The following is a 20,692-nucleotide window of genomic DNA, read 5'->3' as shown; positions in this document are numbered from 1 at the left end:
TGCTAAAGTATATACTACAGTGATTTTGATGTGTGTTGATTGCTCTTGCATTTATTATCTAGTAAGATATTTTTCCTCTTTCATTGGACTAAAATACTGCTTAAGATGTTGCCTTCAAACTAGGTCACAGTGCGTGAAATAAATCTCGGTGTGGATGTCTGCAGCGCGGCGGAGGCTTCGGCGCGTGTTTAAAAATGTCCACTGAAACCTTAAGAAATCAATATATGTTTCTTAACCACTCACCGTTTACAGGTTATATTCCTGACATACACCTCCAGAGAAAGAGCGCAGGGTGAGACACTGGGAAGCTGTCAATCATGCGACCCTGACTCTCATCACCTCAGCATCACCTCATCTGCCTCTGTATCCCGCTGGACTGAAGTTTGAACAAAAGACATGCATATTAAGGCCGAGGGCAGTGACAGGACGGTATAATGCTACAACATTAATCTCATTCGATAGGCGTAATTAAATTTCAGAAGCCACGTTTGGCCGAATAATGGAGAGGAAACAAGGCTTATGGCAAACAATGGATTTCAAGCACTCGTGTCTACTGCGCTCACATTCAGCGACGCTTCTGTCTTTCAAAACACAGATGACTTGCTTCACGATAAATATTTTTTTAATTATCTGCATCGTCGCTGTTTCCTCTCAAAGCTCGTTTAATGTTTGATTATTAATCATGTTGGCATCGTCACTTATAAAAAACCTTTCGAAATGAATTCGATGCTTTGGGGGTTGATTTGGAAATTGCTAATAAATTCATTTTAATATATAAATACAATACAATTTGTATTATTTATTAATACAGTAATTGTGAGCATATTTTTATTAAACCTTTTTTGAATAGAAACGTATTGCTCAAAGTATTAAGACATGATATATATTAAATCCTATATTGGTATGTCAAAGCAGTCTTCTTTTTACAAATCATTTTAATAACGGGGAACAACAGAAGGGGTGGGGGCAGAATCCACTCGAACACGCACTTTACGCAAGGACTCTCTCTCTCAGATAAGTGTAATTGCAGACTGGAGTTCCTCAAGCTCATTTGCGCTCCTGCGGAAAATCCTTTGAAGTCGGAGAGAATCCTAAATAATAAAAAGTTTTCTTACTGTGATGCTTTATCCAGTTAAGCTTATTATGCCTTCATGCTTTAATAACATATTAAGATCAATTAAAGAAGACTTACGTTCAATTTTGTACAGGGAGAAAAACAGGGATTCTGTTATAGAATGAAAGGTATATCTCGGTGATATTTTGCCGTGAATATTGTCAAAGATGGGCTTTTAAGGTGAGTGTGTAGACACTTGAACGGGTTTTTTTGGCATTAACAATTGTAATTTTTTTACTTTGCATAAACTGATTATCAATCATTACAGAATGTTAGAAGTATTTTTCTTTATAAGTATATACATTAAATAAAGGTACGATGTAGCTTGTATTCAAACATACATGTTAAACTTTATGTCGGTGAATACAGATCGCGTTCACATGAGAAAGCAACAGTCACGAGCTCAAAAGCTTCTTAAAAATCGTTATTGGATGTAAATATACATCGTTTAAAAAAACGAAACAAAAAATCTCTCACACACACACACACACACACACACATTAAGTGTTCGATTTTCGATATTGACAAATTGTGAGATATGCGTAAAACGAACAGCATGTTGCGCCCTAATACATTTCCATAGACATTTATTTTAAACTCAAAACACAAAGACATTAATTCACATGCACACTGGAGATGAGAATAAAAACAATTATAGAGTTCATCAATGAACTCTAGAATTAATGAACTGAACAGTAAGTTGGATTTTTTTGTTTGTTTCTGTGACCGAAATGAGTTTATCATTTCACTGTCGCCTGCTCGCTGGGTGGGATTTTCGAGCGCACGGGGTTTGACGGACGCAGTGCGCATGCGCCGGAGGCCCTTTCAGTACCTGTCAGTGCGCTCTTTACTTCACACGTTGCAGCTCTCAGTTGACAGTCACTCGCACAATTTAAACTATCAGCGGCTGTTAACTACACCATGGTGAGGAGGAAAACAAGAAGCGACCACAGCTGAAGAGGAAAAGTTTCTCGTTTATCCCCTCGACGTCATTTATTGTTGAAAAAGGATATTATAATGTTTCAAGGAACGTCGCTTTCTTGAAAGTTTTGCGCCGGAAAACCAAATTACGCACGACTTGATTTTATTCCCACGGAGACGCGCGGCACGATGAAGCACTGAAAGCGAGTTTGGAGACATTTGTCACTTTCTGTGTGAAATCACGCAACTCTGAACACTTTACTGGCTGCTCTAAACGCATCTCACCCGTGGGTAAGTGACAGTTCTGTGTAAGGATTTTACCTGAACAAGTGAAACGTGTCAATATGTCCAAACCCATGGATCACGTTAAGCGTCCTATGAATGCGTTTATGGTGTGGTCCAGAGCCCAACGGCGAAAAATGGCCCAGGAGAACCCGAAAATGCACAACTCCGAGATCAGCAAAAGACTCGGGGCGGAGTGGAAACTTCTCACGGAGTCCGAAAAGAGGCCATTCATCGACGAGGCGAAGCGACTGCGGGCGATGCACATGAAGGAACACCCCGACTACAAGTACAGACCCAGGAGAAAGCCCAAGACTTTAATGAAGAAGGACAAATTTGCATTCCCCGTGGCATATAACTTGGGAGACCACGAAGCTCTGAAAGTGGGCGGCTTGCCGAGCCTGGCGCTTTCCGAGTCTTTCCTGAACAACCCCGACAAGGCTGCGGCGGCGGCTGCTGCTGCCGCGGCCCGGGTCTTCTTTAACCCGTCCATGCCCACGAATCCCTATTCGTTTTTTGACCTCGGGTCCAAAATGAGCGAGCTTTCTCCGCCATCGTTTTCCTACGCATCACCTCTGGGTTACCCGACAGCGGCGACGGCGTTCTCTGGCGCGGGGAATGTTGGCACCGGGGCGCATACCCACACGCACCCGTCGCCGGGTAACCCGGGCTACATGATTCCGTGTAACTGTGCGGCGTGGCCGTCCGCGGGGCTTCAGCCACCACTTGCATATATTTTACTCCCCGGAATGGGCAAACCACAACTCGAACCCTATTCTGCGTACGCAGCGGCTTTATGAGACTCTGGACTAGTGAGGTTTCTTTTCTTTTTTTACGTGAGATAGATTCATGCAATACTTATGGCGCATGCACAAAACTGAACGTGTGATATAATGATAATCATATCAGACATCACACGTGTTCGTATAAAGATTAATGCCTTGATGTAAGGTTACGCGTACAGCTTGGAGAGGAAGGATATTCGTGTCAAATGGATCGAGTGAGATCCACGAAGCCAGTATGCCCATGTCAATGTGAATAATGATTTGAAAAGATGACACATTTTGTTGATGCACTAACCTGTTGACGCTGTAGTTCACTGTCTCCTGAGATAACACTGTACATCGGTAAATGCTGTTAACGTGGTTACATTATCGTACTGAATATAATGAAAAGTGCATTCATATTTTTTGTTTAATTCTGGACCTACAGGACCGTCTGAAAATCACCCTAGCTTTTCAAAGCGGTCTCCCTCCATATTGCTGTAAATGTGTACAGTTTTATTCAATCTGCTGGACTGGAAATCAGGTGTATATTTTGAGTTTCCAATAATATTTCATGGATGTGCAGTATGTAATATTTATTGTTCAGTGAAACATTGCCCTGTTTGTTAATTCGTGGGACATGCCGTGTCCTTTGATATTTGCACAAAAGGGGAGACCATTGAGCACTTAGTGTAATTTATTGATAGAGAAACACACGAAGTATAGGCCTAAACATGCCAAGGTTTCGGAACATTTCAAGGGTGCTGGCCCGTGGACAACTATAACAGATTGATGCGTTCATGGAGAAGCGCGGTCCGTTTTTTACTAACTCTAAGTGAAACTGTATGTTATCTGTTTTGCATAAATGTACCTAAAATGCCTATGGTTCATTTATTGAACAAAGGGAATATAATAAAGAGTATGCGGAAAACGGAAATTGCTCTGTAGTTCTTGATGAATGGGAAACAAGATTTGTATCTTGAATGCCTCGAGTTGGTGGGAGCAGGTGAAGTGTAAAGTATCCTCTAAAGGACGCTTTTGTTCAGCCTTTGAATAGAATTACTCTGAAATCTAAAGCAAGTCTTTGTAATCAAGAGCCATAATCCTGATTTATCACAACTCACATCATGAATAGGAAGGAAGATAAAACTCAGGAGTCTACTTTTAAGCCTATACGAGCGGAAAAACGAAACCGTTTACGCATAAGAACAAAACAAGGCATTGCCTCATAATAATACGTTTGTTTGTTTTCTTTTTTAAAGAGTGTAAAGAGTCGTTTTTATTTCAATTACAATTATTTATAATAGTATATAACAAATGACTTCTCATATATTCATCCTTCAGACGGAGACAGAAGAGTTTGTTTTTACAATTTGCATAAACGAAATTCCGTTCTTCCAGGAAGCTGTCCTGTTGGGTGACATTAAGAAGTTAATTCATATGGCTCAGACCAATTATGGAAAACTAATTTGTAGTGTCCAGGGATAATGACCTCCGCCACGGTTAATTGAATCTTTTGACTGCTCTGTATTCTCTTTTGTGAGCCTCCACCGAACTTCCCACGTCCCTTTGGAAAGAGCGCACAAGCGACCTTGTGTTTCACTTGTTCTGATCCAGAAGAAACGTGGGCCTATATGAAGAACGTTTACATGAACAGCTAGATTACTATTCAAGAATTAACAGTAAATTAAAATGTGTCACTTTATTAAGGCTTTGGTGCTGCTTGCCATCCCTTTTCCTGAATTTATGCAGTGGAATGCCTAATAGTATAAGACTAGCTTCATATGCAATATAAAAAAAATAGTTTGCATTTTACAACCCATTGAAGACCTTAAGTTATACATTTCAGTAAGTGATTCCTAACATAATATTTATTATCGTAACAGCACGGAGTGAAACAACTGTACATCGTAAGCTGTTATCAAAATAGATTTTTAACACCATGCTAGCTTATGTAGTGAAGGTCTTGTTAGAATGATAAAGAATACAACTAAAAATGTTTCTCATGGATAATCTGACCCTTAAAAAATACTTTTGAAAGACTCTGATGAAATCAAGTAAGACTGTGACATAAATAAACGTAGACGTCGCCACATTTTTAGGTGACCAGACAAAACGACTACCCGGATATGTCTGAACATCACGAAAACAGTTTGCACACCGAACAGCTCTCCAGAAGAATGCCCAGTTTCCCCCCTCCACGCTCTTTTCTCTCTCCGCTCGGCTCCCAGGAAAAAAGGAGGCTCTATGTGAAAGAACTTTGTCTTCCTTCAGGAGCAGCATTTAGACAGTCGAGGAGGTTTTGTCCTGGAACAAAACACGAGTCGGGAGGCCTTTGTGAGCCCGTTGTTTGTTGAAGTGGAGCTCAGCTAAAAGCGCCTGCTTTCTCTCATTGTGCTTAAAGCAATCAGTGGTATTTGGAAAACTGTTAGCATTGTGCACTTCTTCTGTGTCCATTGTTCGACATTTCTTTTCACAAGCTTTTTTCCTTACCCCCTTTTTTTCAGGCAATCCAGCTGGCCGGGGTGAATAGCGCTGCAATGTGTACACGCTTTGTCCCGCTCGGTCCTTCAAGTAGCCCACGTTGAATAGAGTGAGTTGACACTGGATGACAGTAAAACAACATAATAAAAAATACATGAGCACATGAATGGAGCCAGGCGCATAAATAAATAAAATGGGTGACCAAAACTGGATAAACTGAATGACAAAACGGTGAAAGGGGAACAAAAAGATATTTAACACGGCAGATTAGCATTAGAAAGCCATCTACAAAGCAGAACAATTGATGAATGCGTTTACAGGCCGAGAAAAGAAATGAACTAAATGGCTTTTGAATAGATATGCTTTTTCACTCTTTCGGAAAGCCGATCCAATGGGAAAGGTAGAGATGCCATGCTATTCAAAGAGCCACATGAGAAACTCTTTTGATGGAAGAATGCCTAAATTTGTCCCTTTGTACCACACAATCAAAAACGGCCTTCTTTTGGCCGAAAGGTTCACGGCGAGTCGAATAAGAAACTATATATGAAGGTCGGGCTTTCATCGGGTGTGTGTGTGTGTGTGTGTGTGTGTGTAAGGTGTAGCTCAGACATCATCACTTCAATGACCCCTACAGATTTACTGTGAACTGTCAATACAGAAAACAAGATTTTATCAACGTTACATTTTTAAACAACAGATTTCTTAACCCCGATATCCAAAGGGAACAATTCAATTACAAACCAACACGACTTCTGTGAAATGAACGGATGCTCTGAAGTGCTGAAAGTGTCAGATGAAACACACACACGTTTATCCAGGCAAACAATCCTTTGAGGATCTGAACATATGGATGATTGGTCAACACACACAGAATCACGGTGTCTTTTAAAGCCTTCATTGATTTTAAGTGATTTGATCCCTTTCAGCCTCGCCTCACCGAACACAACAGCCGTGATAATAGAAGTTTCCACCTATGACCCAAATATCATCCGTGTTGCTTCAACACACAAAAGATTTTTTCACAGAGCGTGTAAAAGTGTCTCCTCTGTACTGTATCAACACTAATATGAGCAAAGTCTGACACAAACAGAAATGGCACAAATAAGGCCACGCAGACAGAAAACCTTCTCGATGTGTGAGCAGGTCAAACATCACTAAACTGATATTGTTTGCTCGTGACAAATAATGTGCATTTATTCTAGCCAATTCAGACAAATCCATTCCTGGTTTCATGCGAAAATGATCAATTCAACTACAGGATTATAAATCCGAGTAGTCTTAAAAAATGTCTTAAAAATGAATTGTAACAAAGATCAAACTTATTCATTATCATCGAAACACTAAATATTATAAACGCAAAGCAACAAAGAGAAATCTTATATAATAAATACCAAAATAATATATATGAAATTCTTCGTCAAATTTGTGACCAGAGATCTAACTCCATGTTGGACTGAACTGAAACAAGAGTCTTGAAAACTTGAACTTGACTACAAAACAGTTTAATGTTGTGATGAATGATTTGAAACACCTGGAAGTCAACGTACAACCAAAAAATGTACATGAAAAAAAATTGATGTCACTTGATGAAACTGTGGGATTAAACACTAAATCAATCCTGATGCAAAATGATCTCTCATTTTGCTTGCGCAAAACCTATTTAAACAAAAAAGAAATGAATATTTAATCCCAATATAACCAAGATCAGACAAACCCATAATGATAATCACGATCAAATCCTTCATACTGATGATAAAATATTTATATTCCCAAATAATAACAAAAATGTGTTTTAAAGTATTATGTGTGTCGAGCAGAATAGTTAATAAAACCAGATAAATTCAGAACAACAAGATAAAAAAGTCACAATTGTGGTTACAAAATACATAAAACATGCAAAAGCTGGTTACACAACACAACAATGATTTTACAGCTCAGATATGGAGCCTCAAATGATATCGATTTTTTATCTTTAACTTTAATTACATTTTGATTTAGTAACTTCTGTTAAGTTTCTAAAACATGATTCTTGACGAAGTATCAATCAGTTTAAACGTTGGACTACAGACGTGGCGTGCAGATTAGCACCTGACCCGTGATGTAATTCCGTGTCATTTTTTCAGGACTCTGGTTACAGCGACCTCTCTTACGGCTGGAGCTCTCAAAGCCCCGGCTGACTTCTCCAGCTCATTTGAGGCAAATTAAAGTGTGAAAAAGTCTCTCCTGGAGCAATCGCTCCATCACGGGGGCCTTGTGTCAAGCATGTTTATGGAGGCAATGAACTGTATTACCTGTAATCTCTGCGGAAGGACTCTGCCACATTTCCTAACCTCAGTTGGCTCCGAGGAAGGTGGGAAAAAAAACAAAATTATCTCCCATTCCACCTTTAGCGCAACATCTCGACGTGTCAAATCGGAGCTTCAGAACTCGCCCGTGTCGCTGTGCCCAGGGTCACTAACAGAAATGAGATATACACTCACATAAACAGCACACGTTCTCTGAAGTCGGAACTCTTGGCTTGAAAGATGAAGTTTGTGTCAAGGTATTGTACGAAACATACAGCAGCAACTCCCTGCAGGAGAGCAGAATATCACATGATGGAAATCAGACAGACTCACTTTCAGAATGAATTGCCAGAGACGGGTGACAGTTTGAATTCAGACAAACCGGCCGTCGTCGTCTTCTCTCCATGAAGTGCCAAACGGTTTGAACCTTCAGATGATGCCGAGCGTAGTTTATTCACTTCGGTGTTCTTTTGTGCGCTGTCAAAACGACAACAAAATAAAATTCATTATCATAAAATGAACAAATCACTTGGATGATATTTATTTTGATGACTATGAAGCCATTTCCACAATTTTCTATCAATTTCAAATCGTGAAATAGAAATAAAAAGATCTACAGGTGCTTTATACCCCAAATGTGTTTGTGAGCCCTAAAGATGCTTTTATATCTATAAGAACATTTATCAAAACAAACCTTTCATATTTCTATGTAAATAATTGATGTTGCTCCAAATGAAAAAAATGAATTGCTCATATTTCTGATTTTCTGTGTCGATTTTTCTAAAAAGGTCCTTTATCAAAAATGTGTACTTCTTATGAAACCTTATTCATGAATTCTCATTGTTGAAGACATATCAAAACGTTAAGACGGTAGATGCAAACAAAACACTTTCATGTCATCTTTCAAAAATATATTATTATTATTAGCAGTACATGGAGGCCGTTTTAGATTTTGTTTTGAGAGATTTAAACCATAATGTCTTTCTTTGAAAAAGCATACAGTGGATTCTGGCATATTAAATCTGTCCTCTATCCTAAGGGTTTTGAATCTTTTCAAATTTGTGTGAAATTAAAAAAATAAACACACACACACAGACACACACTAAAATAAGCCGCGTCTTTACGAAATATCCTGTCAAGTGACATGTGTTTGTTCCTGTAGTTAATGTCTGGCAGAGATTGACTGTCATATTAAATTCTTTGGTTGGGAGGGTAAATGTCTCTGTGAGAAATACAAATAATGAATCTGAAGAACTTTTAGCCTCAGGAGAAGTCAGAGTATTATATCATCCCGCGAGACGCCGCATGGGCAACAACAGATAAGTACCTGGCAGTGGTGCACTTGAACATCCATACGGCCATCAGTAAAGCACATTATTTTCTCGTCTTATTATTGTGCACATCGGGGTTGCTCGCAGATTACGGCTTTAATGAGAACCAGCGAATTTCTAGAATTTCTCCACTTTGCCTCCCATAATACTTTCTCCAAGCTTTTATAATAATAATAATTATTTGTATTATTACGGATGAAACTCTAGCCACTTCATTTTGTACAGCTTTACCTATTTATATTTCAACATGATAATTTAAGCTGATGTGAATTATACACATTATCACTTTCTAGGCTGCTGATATATACAGCTGCATTGGTGAATGAAGTGCACTCACAAATCATTCGTAAAATCTAGAAAGTTCTTTGAGTATACTTTATATACTGTATTATAAACAACAGTTCATTGTATATTAATGTCTGGTATAAAAGTGCTGAACACAGTATTGATGGCTTAAAATTGGCCGATATGTGTTGTAACCGGGCCAGAACATCAAGGAGTTTTAGCATGGTAATGTTTTGATGGCCTGATTGGCATTTACTGTATATAACCATGCTTTTACTTCAAATACCATGATTCAAATACGCTTTATATTTTTTAAAAGTTAATTACTGGTTATCATGATTTATTTTTGCTTTGAGCAATGCTTTGTGTAAACAGCTTTTCCTTTCAGGTCATCTACTGACACAAAACAGTCTGAAGAAAACAACATTTTAAAGTAAATGTTTTTTGCTCTTTAATCCCACATCAGGTCGAATGGTAACAGACATCTGAAGCAGCGCTTGAGTACTGAGTGATCACGCATGCTTGAAGAAAATATTTCTGGCCCTTATTCTATAAAACGAAACATTTGCATTTCTATTAATAACAATAATAAATATTAAAATCACACGCTTAAACAAAAAGCTAAGACCAGAATACAGTGTGATATGTTAAAGAACACACGTTCAGTTGTAATGTAATGTAGAGAAAGGTGCATTTTGTGCATTTTCAGCATGTAATTGGTTACACCAACTAAAAACGCATTATCGATGTTCTGTGTGCGCGTAGCTGGAACAAATATAGACTTTAAAAACACACGCTTCTTTAATAACCAAATGTTTTTCATGGGGAATGACTGTATCAAGGAAAAGCAACACACTTCGAGAACAAAACACAAATTGTTTGTACAATCGAGGGAAAAAGAAAAGTATTTAAATATACACATAAGGAATAAGTGATTTACTCATTTACATTTTTAAAAAACAAACAAACAATTTAAACAATAATTATTTAACATTTTCCCTTTTTGAATTTTATTACATCTTTGATTTTCCCACAATGCACAGCTATTATAATTTAGAATTTGAAGCCCATGCATTGCTCGTAAACTGTGAAACCGCTTCCTCCCTCATCCTGACACATCCCTTATGAATGTCAACGGTGAAAACTTTTCCAGAAAGTTTTCCACTCGCATTGTTTGTATTCGCCTTCATACTCTTTTTAACCCACGAGCGTGTTTGAAACCCCGGACCCTCATTGTCAATACATCAGCGATGCTTTCAAAAAGCCACACGTTCTGTCATAAACAGGATCATTAGAGTGAATTCTGCAGAGAAAATATAGCCGAGAACACGACGAGACGCAGATTTATGTATGTAGGACAGAGTGTAAATATAAGTCATTAGACTGTTAATGTCAGACTCACTGAATTCTAACGTCAATCTGCTCACCTGTGCGCCGCTTTACATCTCTCCTGATATTAGTTTAACAAATGCAGTTTGATCCTGGATAAATACATGTATTGCAGAGCTTTTGTGGTGTTTAGATACTGAGTTTCTGCGTCTCTATGGTGTCCCGGTAATTTGATTTAAAATCAGAGGTGACAGGCCGATGGGCTTCAGGTGGCGCTGAACCGAACTCAAACATGAGATGAGTGACAGATATAACCCGGGACACTGCCTGCATCTTCAGTTCTTTGTCAAATCATGTTATTTATACACTCTACCTTGATCAGATTTTAAAATGTTGTCATTCTAAACAGCTATATATACCATTAATTGAAAGCTGTGAATTATGGCAACGCTGCAGATTGTGTGTGCTTACAATTACATTGTTTTATTTATTTATTAAAGCTGCACTTTCCTGTATAGCTGCAACATTGTAGAAAGTGCTCTATATATAAACTTGAATTGAATTCATTTATCAGACCCTTAATGCGACCTACAAATGAGAGGGCATTAAAAATGTTGTCAAAGTGTTACGCTACAAAGCTGTATTATTTACAAGTTCTAGAGTTAAAGTATAAATGTTATCCAAAAATTACGGTACGCTAAAAAGGAGAAACAAAAGACACATGAAAGCGATCTCCTTTCTCGTTCCCATTGGGATGCACAGAAGAGAAAATTAAAATGGTTACAATGTCGCACATGTGCTAAAATTGATCATCTTCATCACGTGAGAATAAGGAAAGTATCTCCTTTGAAGCGGGACCTGAAATTCTGTTTTTTGGCAAACGCGCCTGACCCAAATTTTCTGCCCCCTTCCTCCTCTGTAAGATGCTTTTGCAATCCTCGCGCCCCCAGGGTGACAACGTATCCTCCAAGGATGAAGTACGCCTGCCAATGCCTTTCCGTACGGCACGCTTAATGACAGATCAACCCCGCGAACGCCGTCGCCGATGTAAGTCTTTCTTGTAGCAATAATTAGTGAGCGACACACACTTCAACAAACCGGTTTGCTGCATTAATACCAAAGGCAGATTATCAGCGGTGCCAAAGAGTGTCCTGGCATGCAGTTGGCACTACCCCCGCCACCAAAAAAACCCTGACATCACATTAGCACACGGTCAAGGAGTTACATCCTCACACTTCCATAATCTGCTTTCCTGCACAATTAGTTTGCTATAATAAGTGGCTGTAAAGACACCGGGTAGAAAGAGAGATGGGGCAGGGGGCTCACCCGCAGCCGTACGGACCGCGCTTCTGTCACTTTCCTGAAACAGAGAAGCTAAGATTATATTCCTCTTTAGAATTCCCAGAGGAGTCTTTGCTGGAATTAGGGTTTGATGTCTAATTGAGCACTTTACCTCGTGAGATGAGACGGGGCAGAAAAATGACGCAAGCTCTCCTCGCGGCCTGACGTTCAGACACGAAACCAGACACAAAGCGAGAAATTCGAATTTAGTAAGCAAACAAGAATTTAGGGAAAATTCAAACCGTTAGCTGTAGACAAAACCAAAGTTACTCTGAAAAAGTCATTAATTACTAGTAACTATTTAAATATTCAATAGTGTAATTAGATAACTGTGCAAATGACTCTCTCCAAGGAGTATTTCATTACTTGTTACTTATAACTAAATCAATTATTCTTATTAACTGACCAAAGTATTACAAATGTGAGAAGGATACATTAAAACATACATTTCAAAGTTACAGTCCTTTCCCCTATTGAATGTATTACACAGTATTTACTTCAATTACATCAGAAGTAACTGTATTTAAATTACAGTAAATATAAGAGTAATCCCTTACTTTACTTTTACAAGGGAAAGGTAATAAAATTACCGTAACTAATTACTTAGTAACTAGTTACACACCCAACACTGGACAAAACATGCGAGATCTTTCCAGATTCATCATGTTTTATTAATGCCAGTTATAAACATTTGTATTTTCATTTAGATGCTTTATGACCGCTCAGCCACAATCTAGCAAAAATATACGTAAACTTTAAACAAACGTATATTTCCGTGGTCGTAAATATTTACATCGCGTGGAGCTCGGCCTAATCAATTCCCAAATTGAAATCCACAGTTTTAAATTCAAAATCGCGCTCATCCCTGAGGTCTCGCGGCACTCCGAAACAGTCGATCATTTCAACCAAACGCCAAAAAAGGTCTAACGTAAACTCGAGTAAAAGGAAGAGAAAGAAGCTGCGACGAGCCGAATTCAACGTGGAGGTGGAAGAGCAGAGAGGGGGAAAAAGCCTTGCGACACACGGTTCCATTCTTCTGCTCTTTCTGCGCGCGGCGCCTGGCAGCACGGGGAGGCTAAGCTGGGAGCTGTAATGTCATTAAATTGCAAATGCTTTTTTTCCTCCTCGCCGACACACACTGTTTACTTATCTGGCAAAAACATATGTTGGAAGGAATCCGTTAAATTCTGCCCATTGCCTTGGGTGAAAGTGCAATAGAAACGGACCCACTGAGCACCTTCAGTTGTCTCTTTTTAGCACTTTGCCTTATCTACAAGGCTGCTTAGCAGCAAACCGGCGAGTTCAATGAAAAATGAAGATACAGCGGGAGATTAGGGCCGAGAACAGTGAGAGGTAGACGGCTGGAGGAGAGGGTCATCCTGTCGCAAATGATTTCAACTCCCTCCTTTTCCATCTGCATAAATGACTATTTTTAAGGCATCTCCAGCGCCTGTATATTTTTCCCACTCTGTCACACATTTAATTTCACGCCCCGTGTTCTGAATATGCTTAAATGCATATCTCCGATGCACCTTTAAGCCTACGGAAAGAGGACTTTTGGGGGAGGGCGAGACGGGACGTGCCGTAGAGATGCGGAGAGGATGCCGGGAATGGATGGCTCGGCAAAATTAAAGATAAAATGATGCGATTTGCACTACAAGTCTATTACTCGACGCAATTTACATACAGTTTACCTCTGCATTTCCACCTCTGCGCCGAACACCTTCTCTTCTATTGGTGGTCTGAGCTTGTATAAATATGTATTAATCTTTGTTTGGGGGGAAAAAGATTGGCGGTGTCGGAAAGTTTCAAGGGGGCTCTTCGCTCACTTTCCTTAACTTTTGTCGCCGGGGTGGGCGAGCGGCACGAAAGCCTCTGCCATGATCCTGCATTGTGGCTCCTTAATCTTCCCATGATGCCCTTGGTCTTCCTGTAGGAAGGAAACAGCACAAATAAGACAAATGCTTTAAATGTGTAACATATTGTTAATCGTTTCTCTAAGAGAGCAATGCGACAAAATGGAAAGCAAAAGAAAGACGTAATACCACACAACTGAGATTTCAAACATATTCATCAAAACGCACATCAAGAACAGTATGTGTTTTCGCAAACTTTGTCTCAATGTGTTAAGGGTTCGAGGTGGACTAGCCCCTGATTCCAGAGGGAGGCCAGTGGATCGGCCTGGGACGGTACGAGCGAGAGATCGGCCTATTCAGAGCACGCCTGCGTCTTTTTATTTTCCGGCCTGTTCCACGTTTGAATACTCTCGCTCTCTTTCTCTCTCGCTTCCAAACAGATGAGAGAGGCTTAGGAGCCACGCGGCTTTCTCTCACTCCTTTTTTATTTGCAATTAAATGCATTTCAAATGGAACAACTCTACAGAAAGCAATTTCGATAAGAGAGGAAAAGCCATTGCTTTTCACACCTCCATTGTTGAAATTTTTGCATTTCGCCGGCATTCTGTTATGTGAAATTGCACAATCAAAAACATATCTCGACAGCGGATGTGCCTCAAACATTTAATAGTCCCATATTGAAAATTAAATTGCATCTTAGAAATCATTTAAGCCTTTTTCTCGTTTTCTCTTTCGACAATGCTTTTGTACTTTTCTGCACAATTCTGTCCCGTTTACTTTTGACTAGTAACAAAAGGTCATAATTGAGTTTCGCTAAAACTGAAACGTTATATTTCCTGGTGATTTTCAGATGTGATAAGATGAGGATATTTGAATTAGTGTCATCTGGTCACGTCGGGGCCGAAACACTCCTCGTCTGTATTGTGTTACTGTATGTTTTGTGTGCGAAGCATGCACTGCTGCGAACAATCTCCTCCCCAATTGGCGCATCTTTGAAGGATTTCTGAAGCACCGTAAATAGCTCCAAAACCTCTCTTACACGGTTTACCCCCGGAGCACTTTGTAACTTATCGGCCTTGCCTTGTGCCTCCTCTATGGCTGGCATTATGCTAAAATGTAAATCGCTAAGCTGCCAGAGATGTGGGTGGGAATCACCATGGAGCACAGGCAAACTAATATTGTGTGGATTTTTTGGAGCTGTCGAACCCTCCCCCCTTCCATGTCCAAGAAATGTGATTTTAGTGGTGCTGATTTTGCATTTAGCTTTCAGGGCTAAAAAATACACAAGTGCCCTAAAATGTTTAATGCGGCCCAAAGATTTACATGTGTACATTTAAAATCGCAATTTGAATGCCTATGCTGAATTTAAAAAGCACGTTCCTTTCGTGACAATAACATACATACAAACATGCTTACATGGAGAACGCAGGGGCTAGTTGTCACACAAACTGCCTCTTGTTTTTTTACTCGAGTAATGTCATATTAGACAAGCGTTTTTATCTAGCATTACTCCGGTATGATGCTAAAGTCTAGTTTCAACCTTCTTAATTTAAAATATTTGTAAATACTGAACAAAAAGTATGACACATGTTTGCAGTAGCTGTTGAGTAAACAAATGAACACAACATAAAAACCCAATATAAACACACTTAACATTTAAATGGATAGTTCACCCAAAAACAAATGTCATCAATTACTCAACCTGTATAATGTAAATGACTTTGTTCTGCTGAACACAAAGAAAGATATTTGGAAGAATGTTAGTCATTTTCTGTTCTGGGACATCACTGACTACCATAGTGGGAAAAACTACAATGAAAGTCAAGGGTGTCCATTTTACTTTATTTTTGCTTTCCTAAATTTGTTTACAGCGTCTCAACAGAACAACAAAATGTATAGATTAATTTTGCTACTATGGAGGTTAGGGATGCACCGATATGTACATTTTGGCCGATTACTGATAATTCTTTAATATTGGAAGCCGATAACCGATATATGGTCGATATTAAGTATCTACATATTAATACAAAATTCCCTGAGACTGAAACAAGAGGAAAAAAGTGGACGACTGCTTTTATGTGAAAACATTGACTGCAGAAAACAAGGTAAACGTTAGTTCTCTTTTTTCCCCTGAATATCATGTACCAAGCCTACTTTACACTAGCAAACGGTTCTTTAACCTTTAATCTTTTTTGGCATATCTTTTATTTAATACACAAAAGAAAAATGTTCTTAATAGCCACGAGTCTAACAGATCTCAAGACAGAAAGCATCCAGACAGCAGTCTGATTCACACAATATGCTCCTATAATTCACACATTCATAAACACCTGTACCGACATCAAAAAAGTTTTGCTAATAGCAGAAAGTGAATGATCACGACAGAAATATACTGTACTGTACTTTAACTGTGAGCAGCGTGCAGCTGAGGAACTTTAACCAGAGGAAATTATTTATGATTTATCGTCATATATCGGCCTACGTGTTATTATTAGCCGATAAAACTGTTAAAAATGACCATAAACCGATTCTGAAATGGCCGATAATTTATCCTGCATCCATAACGGTAGTCAATGGTGCCCCAGAACTGAAAATGAATAACATTCTTCCAAATACTTTTCTTTGTGTTGAACAAAACAAAGACGAACCGTTTTGGAACAACTGGAGGGTGAGTAAATGTTCACAGAATTTGTATTCCTTCAACCAAGGATCAACTATAATGAAGCAGTATTAAACCAAAGGTTTCAAGGGTATTTTTCATAAATGGAGCACGGTCTCAAATATATTTATAAAATTAATCAAAATATTCTCTGTTGTGACTTGACCCGTTCCTCGCTACAGCATACGCTGTGAATGGGAAAGGCTGTCAAAAAAACGGTTTGTCTTTAATAAACTGTGTTTTTCTTCTGTTCAATAACACCGAAAATGTACAATTGACTTGATGTTATACAGAAATATAAAATCAATTGAGAAATATTTGTAAAGTGTGAGCAGATGGTAGTAGTACATTTTACTATTAGCCTTTCAAACGTTAACATTACACAGAAGGTTAAACATCGCAGGTTAACTACCAATAGAACCTGATCAGACGTCTATACATTAAACCGTTTATGATATACATGAGTAACAGAGCTATGCTGCCCTCTGTGGGTTAAACCTCTGTTTCAATGTGGATTCAATAGGCGAACTTTAATATCACTAAACTGTGTTTATAAATAACTGTGTGTACCGATCGAGTCGTGTACTGTTGTCAATGTCAATGTGGGAACGCGGCTTTTCATTTATGACGTGACGTAGTCCAGCGCTGACGTGAAGGTGTTACGTATGCATAAATGTTAGATATTTTAAGCCGATGACGGAACTTGATTGAGGTTCTATTATAATATTGATAGATATTCCTTATCTAACTTCTACACAAAACTGTAATACAAAAATAATTGGATAAACGGAGACTGAATTCAGCGTGCGACAAGGCCTTGTGACAACAATGTAGTACTGTTTACAGCATTATTTACTATTTTATTCCAGTAAGGATAAGCAAAGAGGTCTGAATACTGTACCTGAAGATCGCTGCACTTGTCAATTTATCCGTTCGTCAGGTGTTCGCCGTATAAACACTACACCGGAAGTACGCGACACCACCTGTGCGCGTGATCGCACACTTCCGTAAAATGTCCTTTCTCTTAATACATACGAAGACATTTGAATGAACCAAGCCTGCGAAATTTGTACTTGTACCAAAAAATATGGTTTCTACAATAGACAAACAAAAACTTGACAGAGAAATGTGAATTTGTAATTCCTTCGACTAATGTCGCCGAGAGTTTATAATTGTTAAATAATATAATGTTGCACAAAGATTCCAAGAGTTGGATGTTTATATAGGCCTATTACCTGTTGGCCAATTTTGATGGCCTTGATGGTTTAAACCCAAGACCAGCGAACCACCTGGTTTAAGATTTTAGTTTTGCATTTACCTTTAGCCTAGTTGACCGTGACGTCATTGGTCAACAGTCTGTGTTTCATCAATAAGATTTGGGCTTCTTGGTCTTTTTAAGCGCAAAGCCGTTGAAGACTCAAACCTTGCCACCGTGTTTTATGATCAAGCCTGTCAGCATCTTCTTCAGCTCACAATGAGCTGTGTTTATCATCAATAGAAAACAATGACCATTGCACATGTGTGAGGAACCCATTAGTTGAATTGTCTGGGACACGGTGGAAAATGTGTCATAATGCTAGTCAAATGGGCAGGCCAATCCTTGCTTCATTTTAAAACAATTTGCATGTTCTTCTATAAAGCCTTGTCCTTTTGAAATGAAACCGAAGTGCTCTCAATTACAATCTAAAAAGGCAACCTTTCTCTGAATCGACACATTAGGTTCCCTAAAACGTGTGTTGTATTGAGCTGGCTCTAATGGCCATTAGTGGAACCGATGCATTTTTCCATCAACATAATAATAAGCTGTTGCCTGTTACACAAAATGAAGCATCACCTTCATGTGGGTCTCCTTTTGAAATGCTATTAATCGAGCATTTCTATTGTGGCCACTTCAAAGGATAAACAGTGTCCTCGCGGAGCATCGCACAGATTTCATTTGCAACTGTTTTTTTTCGTGTTTAAAACAATCACGTTCTTACGAAGTGCTCTTAGGCGGTCAGGCAACATTATGTGTGGACAAAAGAGATGAGAAACCACACCAAGCACATTCTGTACTAATGCAATAGACGCCAAAGAATCAAGACGACTTAATTGAGTTCATTTAAGTTCAGCATTAGCAGGTTATGTTCCAGCCACTCCAAAGACGCAATAATACAAAAGATCTTGTTTGAAAGGGACAGAATAAATAACAAACCCTGTGTGTTTCACCAGAAGTGCTTTGGAAAAACTTTAAAAAGACCTTTTGAAGGACTGCACTTTTTAGTGAATACATAATTCTATCAATATTTTGTGCTACATTTACTGAAATTTTAAATGTTGAACCACCAAAAGACAACATAAAGACCCAGATAATACCTATGAATCAGCACAAACCCCATCATTATGCAGACTGTCGAAGAGTTTTTGCAAAAAAATAGTAAGGCAATTAAAAATTCTTAAACTGCATGAAATGGCAAAATGTTAAAAGGCAACATGCAAAATCTATAATGATTTTTTAAATGATATTAATTGTAGAACTGTAAACAGGTTACAACTAAGCAGATCACACTTAACAATTTCAGAAAGCTTTGAATGTTACAAAACAATGAACAATCGAAATCCCATGAACCAGCTATAACTGGACCTAACTCAAACTCAAAGTCAAGACTGGACCTGATCCTATACCAAACTACAGCATGACTTAAATAGATGTTATTTATTCATGACCAAACAAAACAATAATGCTGTTTAATGTTCAAATGTAAAGCAGCCCTCTGGCGCCATCGTGTGTTGAGATTGGTAAAGTGATATTCTTAAAACGCACAAGTTGATCAGCTCCCGTTTATGGTTGTGCAGTGTCTCAGTTTGGTTCATCAAGTAATTATATAACTCAATATATTACAGTCTGTTACACACATACTTATAAATCGCAGTATGATGATACTGTGGTCATGATTTTAACTTGATATCACTTTGATATCATACAGAGGACACAGCATGGATTCAAACTTTTTCTTTCTTTGTACGTCTTCAATATCAGCAAACAATACACACGAACAAAACCGGACATTAAACACATACATTGTAACTGTAGTTTTACCAGGAACTTACTGTAGATTTAATTACTACTTAATACTTTACCATTAGTCCTGTTTTCAATTTGAGTTTAAAACATGACCAAAAGAGAATGGTCTCATTACAAAGTATCAATCACTGCAAAACATGACATTCTTCCAAAGCATTTTTGTTTTGTTTCCTAAAAATATTGAAAACTTTTTAAATGACCCTACATTTACATAACAAGAAAATATATTTTGTCTTGTTTTATGAACGAAAAAATATAAGAATTTAAAACCAAATTGCAAATTAAATCTACAGTAAGTTACTGCAAAACTGAATTCATTCCATTTAGTTTCAAATCCTTTTATAATTAATGACATTTTGTCTTTATTTATCCATTTCTTTATGATTTTGCATGAAATGTAGTATAGAAATAAACTTGCCTTGCCACAGAAATGAATAAGATATCTTAAATGGGATTCATTGATGGATCATGCTTTCATATTAATCACATAATTTTTCAAGTCTTCAATTTAACAAAATAATCCAACATAGGTTACAACAATGTGAATTACATTAAATCTTCTCATTGAACACGAGTTGTTGTCCAGTTCGTTTTTACGTCATACGGTCAGTGTGGTTTCCAATAAAATTCCTAGAAGACTTTAGACAAGGACAAAGCTTGCAAGCAACTCCAATGAACCATATGATGTCCACATGATAGTTTTGTAGAACATGTTTCCCCTCAAGTTATATGTGTGCTTCATCTGACAGAAGTCCGGGCTTTGTTCTACAGGTTTCCATCAGAATATATCAGGACTTTATCCATTTTTATTTGGTGAAGGAATAAACATTTGACCAAAGTTGCAATGCCATTTTGAAAGGTTTTTAAGCTGCAAAAGCTTGAAAGAGAACGTCTCAGACAAGCTCTGGTCAGTGAACCAGAAAGTCACATGATGACCCGGCCGGCAGGCAAATGCAAAGATTGTGAGGAATTGTGAG

At 38.4% G+C, this 20,692-nt stretch overlaps 1 protein-coding gene and 1 long non-coding RNA gene across 3 annotated transcripts; one reads left to right on the top strand and one right to left on the bottom strand.

Moving 5' to 3' along the window:
- The first annotated feature begins 2,305 nt into the window (after positions 1-2,305).
- On the top strand, positions 2,306-4,009 carry sox21b (SRY-box transcription factor 21b). The gene has a single exon (XM_079465198.1). The coding sequence runs from the start codon at positions 2,380-2,382 to the stop codon at positions 3,115-3,117; it is 738 nt and encodes a 245-aa protein (XP_079321324.1). The 5' UTR covers positions 2,306-2,379; the 3' UTR covers positions 3,118-4,009.
- Positions 4,010-7,053: 3,044 nt separating this feature from the next.
- LOC306898361 lies at positions 7,054-17,665 on the bottom strand. Of its 2 annotated transcripts, none has more exons than XR_013787109.1 (4): positions 17,553-17,665; positions 13,831-14,066; positions 8,184-8,327; positions 7,054-8,019 (listed from the first exon to the last, which is right to left on the bottom strand). It is a non-coding gene; the product is annotated as an uncharacterized lncRNA (long non-coding RNA). The 2 variants fall into 2 exon arrangements; XR_013787110.1 differs by having other exon boundaries at positions 13,966-14,066; positions 17,553-17,644.
- Positions 17,666-20,692: the final 3,027 nt, after the last annotated feature.

Source organism: Barbatula barbatula, assembly GCF_947034865.1.
Source record: "Barbatula barbatula genome assembly, chromosome: 9".
Lineage (NCBI taxonomy): Eukaryota > Metazoa > Chordata > Actinopteri > Cypriniformes > Nemacheilidae > Barbatula > Barbatula barbatula.
Note: the sequence above shows the minus strand (reverse complement) of the source record. Positions and strands in the feature narration are given on the sequence as shown.